The sequence below is a fragment of the Staurois parvus genome, unplaced genomic scaffold (genome assembly GCF_062004578.1).
Source record: "Staurois parvus isolate SC_StPar_1 unplaced genomic scaffold, SC_StPar_1.0 ptg000275l, whole genome shotgun sequence".
NCBI classification, from domain to species: Eukaryota; Metazoa; Chordata; class Amphibia; order Anura; family Ranidae; genus Staurois; species Staurois parvus.
Genome location: NW_028318071.1, coordinates 2,022,292 through 2,029,991, shown reverse-complemented (window position 1 = coordinate 2,029,991; position 7,700 = coordinate 2,022,292). Strand labels below are relative to the sequence as shown.

Below are 7,700 nucleotides of genomic sequence, written 5' to 3'. Positions count from 1 at the left end.
CACCACATGTTCAACCCCTTCTCCAGCACTCCCTCCCTGAATCCTCCCTGCCTTACGTCCCCACCTTTCCTTCACCCCTCCACCAGCCTACTATCCCCCACACTCTATCCCAGCCCCTCCACACACAGTACCCCCCCCCCCCACAACAGCAGCACCAGCAGCAGCAGCCCCACCAGCAGCCGCCTCCTTCTCCTCATCCTCCCCCCTCCCCCCCATTAATTGTTTGATTTTATATTATGTTTATATTATGTTTGTTGTGTTGTTTTTTTTATATTATAATAAATCTTATTTGGAAAGTGGCTGAACATGTCTTGTGAACTGGCCAATGTGTTTGGGGTAATAATGGTGAGTTGGTCATGTAGGGAATCAAACACAGGTGCTTTTTTGAGTGTTGCTACCAGTAATTCAAAATAGTGAACACTAAAAAAGCAGCACTTCCTAAATAAAATTTAAAGTTGACCCTTCCAAAGGCATTGGTGGTTATACTCTTTGGCCTTTCTGCTGTTTTCACCTGGTGGTCTGTCCTGCAAATAGTTCTAGCTGTTCCACATCAAACAAGTTTTCTTGCACATGCAGCCATTATCTGCTAACAATTTGGCTGTCCCAAGGGAGCTTAGAATTATTAGTGGACTGTGTGGGCAAGGGTAACTTTCCCAAATATGGGAAAACACAATATTGCAGCTTGTTTTCAAAGCGTTGGCTAGCTTTTGTCTTTTTGGGGTGCTGATTTTGAAAAACACACGTGCAGTGAACACTCGCCTCCCCAGTGACTGACACTGCTGTTCAAATATGTTCCCTGTGCTACTTCATTGACACACACTCTAAAAGAAGTGTGTAAATAGCCAGACACCAGGTGTGAAACCAGGCCTCAACTTACAGACAGTAAGCCTGCCAAGGAATGGTAGAGACACATAAAAGTTGGGAGAATAAGAAAAAAGGCTTCTGTTGTTTGGACTATCGTTATACTTGACTAACTTGACCCAGTCTAAGTTTGCTTTACACACCATGTAACATCTTGCCTAGAGATTGGTTGGAGAGCATAGGACCTTTAGCTGCGTGATTCGAGACATGTGTGCATATGGAATTTCTGTGCCCAGTGGACACTTGTTCCTCACTTCATTCCCTCCCCACCTCCTGTTGACAAAACACTGACATGTGAATGAGCAACCAGTTGGATACAAGTGGTATATGGTGAGCAGATAGTCAATTTGCTCATTAGGGCCCCTACTTTTCTGCGGGACATTGGCTGTAAGTGATCTCTTCCATAATGGATAGTCCTTCCAAAAGCAACTTTCAAGTCATGTGGCTTCTGTGTAATGCCAATCCCAAATAGAGATGAGGTGATGGGAAACATCTTGACAGAGTTGCGCCACAGGATCCACCCACACATTATCTACTTGGTTGCACCCCCCTTTTGCCAGTGTGCAAAACTACACTCCACCAAGCTATGTAGAAGTCCCTGGATTGAATGAAGAGCTACTCCAAACGTAAACAATGTAACGTGAATGGAGTGTTCTGTGTAAACTATTGCGGCATTTCACAAGCAGAAGCAAACCAAGATTGGGAGTAGCTGCAGACAGCAAGCAGACAACTTCAATCTTTATGTATCCTAGCTTAGGATTGAAGTAGCTGGTTTACCTCTTGTAGACATGCAATTCTATCTTCTACAGTCCTAAAGCTGGACTTGCCAGAAAAGACTTAGCTTGGACATTACCAAAAATTCAAGGTAAGCAAGATTGGCCACTGTAGCTGGAGCTAGCAGAGTACTGCAATGCTTTAAGGACAAGCAGATCAGCTCCAACTGCAATGAAGAAAATTGCCTACCTGCAAAGGCTAAAGAAGGCCACAACACAGTGCACTGTCAAATATAAATAACATTTATTTATAAAAATATAAACACAATAAAAAATAAACTAAAATTGATGTTGAAAAAATGCCACAATGGCAGGCTGGTCCTCCGCTGGCTCCACCCCCATTGCTTCTTCAAGTGTTAAGATTCTGCGGCACACCCAGCCCATGAGGCCACAAATATCTGGGTGGTTGAACACTGTAGAAAAAGCCCAAAAAAATTATTAGCTGCAATAAAAAAAGGAGACACACTTGGTTCCCAAACAAACAACAACAGTATGCAATACTTGACTAACTTTGTCCATTATCCTGAAAGCACTCTATGCTGTTGTCAACTCATAATTGGAACACAGAGCTTACATTTCTTGCCTGGGAGGATTTCATGGCCCAGGGAGTGAGCTTGGAATCCTTAGGCCTAGATTAAAGTGTTTGCTCACTGACTACACACACCTACACACATTATACACAGCCAGAGCACAGAGCTGAGCAAACTCTGTGAGCCTATTGGAGGCTAGTGGCCCAACTCCCTCCACAGAGGTCCAGAGATTCCTATAGAGCTGGCAGTGTGAGTAACCAGGTGTGTCCTTGAAGGGAGGCGGTCCATCCCCCAGGAAGCTGAGGTGTCAGCTGCATCTATTTGTAGTGATTCTTTAAGATGGAAGAGAGACCAGAGTGCTCACTATTGTGTCATATTCTTTGTTTATTGTCCTTTCTTAATTAGAAAAACACTTACTGTATGCCTATGTAGACAAACTCAGCTGTCAGGTCTAAGTGTGAAGATTAAGCGCATATCTGACTGATGTGGTTTTTAGTGTGAATGTTTTATTTCTTTGGGGGACCATCCTAAACACATGATGAGGCCAACCAATTTAGACAAGGGGGAAGTGAAGCCTTCTACATACGTTACATGTGCATATGTGTAAACAGTTTAGAAACTGACCTTGAGGGATGCTAGCCTCTGCATCCAGAGGGGGCTGGAGCTCTCACATAGCAGCCCGGGCATCCTGAGGTACAACTACGTGAAGAGTAAAAAAAAAGACAGTAAAAATGCAAGCCCTGACATTTGACACACGGTTGTTAAACAGTCACATAGTACAGGCCCCAGGTAGTTAGCCCTAGCCCTAACCAACATAGCAAAGTCCTCTTTCAGTTTGAGTTACTAAACTAGATGACCAGAACCAGACGAGCTTAAGGCCAAATTTATTTGGCCACTTGTTGGCACCCACACTCCAGCAAGCTGCTCATATCCTACAATGATAACATACTCTTTGGCTGTCCATTGACGATGTTTCATATCACCTTAGGACGTAACCCAAATGTCACAGCTGACAGCCATGACAAGGAACAGTCTTCCTTGCCAGTGGTGTTGTGCCAGCATTCCAATGTTAGAGAGCCTTGCTCTTGACAAGAGAAATTGGCATACACACATCAGCTTAGCTATGCTTACACTACAGTAAGAGTGGAAATACTAATTGGCCAGCCCTTGCAGCCATTCCCACTTTCCTTCCTGGGGTCTACAGTATAGTGACTTCAAGCATCCCAAAGCAGAGGCCATAGGTCGGCAGCAGATCTGAGGCTTCACAGGAAGATGTCACAAAGTATAAGTCTTTGACAGTCAAGCTGCAAAAGGGCTCAGTCCATACAATATTTCCCTCCCCTACGCAAAAACACAAATGCCCCCTCGAGTGTTAACACATGCACACTGCAAGCTGGCATTTTGAGCTTGGAGCAGATTGTGAAGCAGAAAAACAAATAAGTCATGTGCCAGCCTTTCCAGCCTTTACCCCCCCACACATAGACACTGTCCAAAAGCAAATATTGTAAAGTGGATAAAATTCACACAAGTAGGGCATACCTGGCCAAACTGGACCCTGGGGCTCTGGGGAATTGGAGGACAGTTTCCCCTCCTCCAAGGACTCCTCAGCCATCCACTATTTCCTTGGGGCTCTGGAGACCATCCACTCCCTTTCGGAGTGCCAGGAAACTTGTCAAAAACACAAGCAAAAGAGCTCCAGATGTCAGTTTAATTCTAGGCTTTGTAAATTTAAGAGTTTACTACAAATACACACAATGTTGAACCCAAGCCTTAAATTCTCTCATACTTGAAGCACAAGGAGCAGACTAACTCAAGATAGGTTTGGGTAGTGTATGACCCTAGGGAGCCACGGAATTCAAAGAAAGTTGAACATGTGAAATTCTGGCTCCGGAACATCCAAATAGAAGAGGGAAAATGAACAAAGTCCAATCTTTCTGTTGGATATTGTAAGGGGTTGTGGTGCCACTATACCCTTAGCTGTAACCTTTTCAAAGGTTCACACAAGGGAAAGGCTTTAACCATTGGATAATAAAAGACTTGGAACACTTGCCAAACACTAAGAGCTGAGAAGCACCTCAGAGATAGGCTCTCCCACCCCTCTGCTAGTGTATTTTGGGGGCACAAATTCTATGTTGGTTGGTCATTGGAAATTTGGCCCAAAGGCAGAAGTTTCTTGACTTCATGCATTCGCAGCATGAAGGCCCCACTGCTTGGCATCCTTCTCAGGCCCCAAAAATACTGACCTGCTGCCAATTATCATCTCATGCTGTTCTAGAGAGCAGAACTCGGTCTCAGAAAGGTATGGATGTGTACAGGCCTACACATATTGAGCTAATAACTGCCTAGCCACTACACTAGGATCCACATTGTAAGATGTTTCCCAAAACTGATTGAGCATGTGTGATGAGGAAGCAAGCAATGGTACTTAAACTATTACTAAACCCACAACAGTCAAAGCAGTCTAGACATGCAGTAAAGCATCCTTTTTAGACTCGCTGTGGAACCTAAGGGGTTAATACTCTGTCTTGTGTAAAAAGGCTGTTTGATCCTAGCTTCTCTGCCCCTCCTCTTGTTGAAATGACCACCTGATATATACTGAATCTGTAGTCACATGCACATGCTCAGTTTGGTCTGCAGACAACATGGCTAATGCTACACAAACAAGAAAGAACACAACAAACACATTGCAGACATCAAAGTTCCATAATGCACACAGAGAACAGGCTGGTGCTACACAAACAACAAGAAAGAACAGAACAAACGCATTGCAGACATCAAAGTTCCATAATGCACACAGAGAACAGGCAAGCACATTCAAGACACTTACAGTGGGCTGGAAGTGAGGGGGCCTCCTGGAACGTTGGAGACTGTGGAGGATGATGGTGCTCTCCTCCTCCGCAGACAACATGGCTGGTACTACACAAACAAGAATGTACAACACTAACCCCTTTGAGAGAGCCAAGGACAACAAGGAACACAGAGAACAGACAAGCACATTCAATGCACTTACAGTGGGCCTGAGATGAGGTGCCCTCCTCCTCATGCTCCTCGTCCCCCTCATAATGCACACAGAGAACAGGAAAGCACATTCAAGGCACTTACGGTGGCCCTCCTCTTCACTATCTTGCTCTACAGAAAGAATAACACAGAAATTTCTAAATTAGCAACCTAAAAACATGTCAGACGTTTACTAATTTCTCACAAACCTGTGTGCCAAAGCTAAGGCCACAGGGCTGAATGACAACTGTTCATTTCCTAGGGTCAGGCCACACATACAGACATAATTGCGTTCCTGTCCCTAATTTGTTGTGTTTTGACTTTGGATGTGCTTTCGCTGGGGCAGACTGTATCCTTTTCCACAACTTTGTCCACCGCACTACAGCAGATAGCAGCTCATGGTAGCAGGATAATTTGTTAAGCTTGGTGATCATGTACTTGCTATGCAATGACATGATCACAATGTCAATTTAGATATTAGGAACTTTTGGAAGTCCTAATAGGATTGAACCACATTTATCACATGGTATTTGTATCAATCACAGCACCCTGGACAATATGATTGGCTGTAGACTTTACCAGATCACCAAAAAGACCAGATGGCAGTAATGTAAGCAAATCTGGACAATGTTAAACATTTCTGTTACAATGATCCTCAATGTAAGGACAAGCCAAAATTATGAATTGTCCCCCCCCAAAACCAACAAAAAAAACTCTGATTTCCCCTCTCTAATACTGTATTCATGTGTTAATGTGTTAATACTAACGTACTATGCATTGTGGAATATTTCTACTGTTCTGTCATTTTATGGGGCCTCCCCAAATAAGATTGGCTGTCAGTACATCATGGAGTTGCATTTTAGCCAGAAATATCCCGTAATTTGTATACTCTGCAACCTACAAACAGCATATATAATATTCACTTATTGTAATTTAATGGGTCAAAACAAGTCCAATTCTGTCAATTGTTAAACACAAATATGATGACTGAGATTTGGATGGGATATGTTTGTGAACATCTAAGCCATAATGTTTGCATGCCAAAATCTCTAATCACAAAAAAACAGCTATTGGGGATCAAATGACATCAAAGACAGCTCTATTAGTGATTAACAAATGGTTATCATGTCATTTGCAAACAATGTGGCATTAATGTACAATTGACAGTCAATGTAGATCAGTGGGGAGATGCCAACAATGGCAAGGTCATTAGGTCCAAGCTTCCAGAGCTTGTGCTTACCTTCCACAATTTGTAGCCTGCGTGGGGGATGCCCCCCCATGGCAGGCAATATTGAATGGTAGCTGTCCTCCGGTGTGCCTTCTTCACCAAGCAGACCATTGTGTGGCGCCCATCAGCTGTGGCTAGAACAAGTCAACAAAGACAACATTATTGCCTAACAAATTAAGAGTGAATGTAGCAAAACATTTTTCACAATACTAAAAACTTTACTTGGATTTTTTTACCATCTTGACTTACCAGGGATTCGGCGAGCCACTTTTTTAAAAAGGCGTGGTTGCGCCGCTACACATCACTCCAACTGTGCTGTATCTTCAGCACAGTGGAGCGATGCTGGAATCTCTGCCACAGCTGCTGATTAATATGGTGCAGGATGGTCTGCTTGGTGGAGTTGGACAAGCCGCCATCATATTTGAGGAGGAGGAGGAGGATCTGTGGATAACAAAAAAGGGCAAGAAATAAAATTTTAGATGTTTGTGTAATCAAACATACAATTATGTATATCTACATAAGTGTGTGTATACACTTACATACATACAGTATAATTATATTGTATTGTCATTTACAATGCATTCTCACCTGAGCAATGCAGAATTGTTGGCAGAATTGCACAATTCTTGCTGCACTTCTAAATTGTGCTAAAATGGTCTTAAAATACGCGGTGTGCTTTTGGGTGCCATTCTTTGTTAATGGCACCCCAAATGCTGTTAGCAAACATGCATTTTGCTGCACATTTTAGCATTTAACAAATATACTAGCCACGCACCTAAATGAGCATTGAAAAAATACACAACACTCCATGGGCAAAAACAGTAACATTTTTGCTTTGTTGGACATTTTAATGCTCATTGTGGTGCATTTTATAAACAACATATTTTTGATCACACATATTTTTCTTAAAATGTGATTAAAAATTTGGATGTGCATTTTTGTGCTTTTGGAACATGTATTTTGGCTCATTTCCTCCCAGCATTTTTGTGTGTGTTCTGGCAACGCATGCAAAATGCATGTCATGGTAGCGGTGACATTATTTTCTTAATGTCACCCGAAAGTGGAATGCAGATGTTCAGTTTGCCAAAATATGCCTAAAAAAATGCACTTTTCAAAAATGCAAAAATACTTGCTTTGAAACAAAAATGCATGTTAATCACCTGTGCCAATATGTGCGCTCAAGTGCCTAAAGCTAGGTTCACGCCTACACAGGTTGCATTGTAGCCATCTCTGCATTGTGTTTTGCATTGTGTCTTTGCACTTGGTTTTTTTCACAAGTTTTGGATGCATTTTTTTTTGCTTTTTTTCATT

At 42.6% G+C, this 7,700-nt stretch overlaps 1 protein-coding gene across 3 annotated transcripts; it reads right to left on the bottom strand.

Annotated features, from left to right (window-relative positions):
• Window positions 1–1,859: 1,859 nt before the first annotated feature.
• On the bottom strand, window positions 1,860–7,048 carry LOC149459078 (uncharacterized). Of its 3 annotated transcripts, XM_089681650.1 has the most exons (7): window positions 6,639–7,047; window positions 6,402–6,523; window positions 5,175–5,293; window positions 4,992–5,080; window positions 3,704–3,832; window positions 2,789–2,863; window positions 1,860–2,047 (listed from the first exon to the last, which is right to left on the bottom strand). In XM_089681650.1, the coding sequence occupies exons 3-7, from the start codon at window positions 5,251–5,253 to the stop codon at window positions 1,991–1,993; spliced, it is 429 nt and encodes a 142-aa protein (XP_089537776.1). In that variant the 5' UTR covers window positions 5,254–5,293; window positions 6,402–6,523; window positions 6,639–7,047; the 3' UTR covers window positions 1,860–1,990. The 3 variants fall into 3 exon arrangements, with proteins under 3 accessions (XP_089537776.1, XP_089537778.1, XP_089537777.1); XM_089681652.1 differs by lacking the exon at window positions 4,992–5,080 and having other exon boundaries at window positions 5,267–5,293; window positions 6,639–7,048; XM_089681651.1 differs by lacking the exon at window positions 4,992–5,080.
• Window positions 7,049–7,700: the final 652 nt, after the last annotated feature.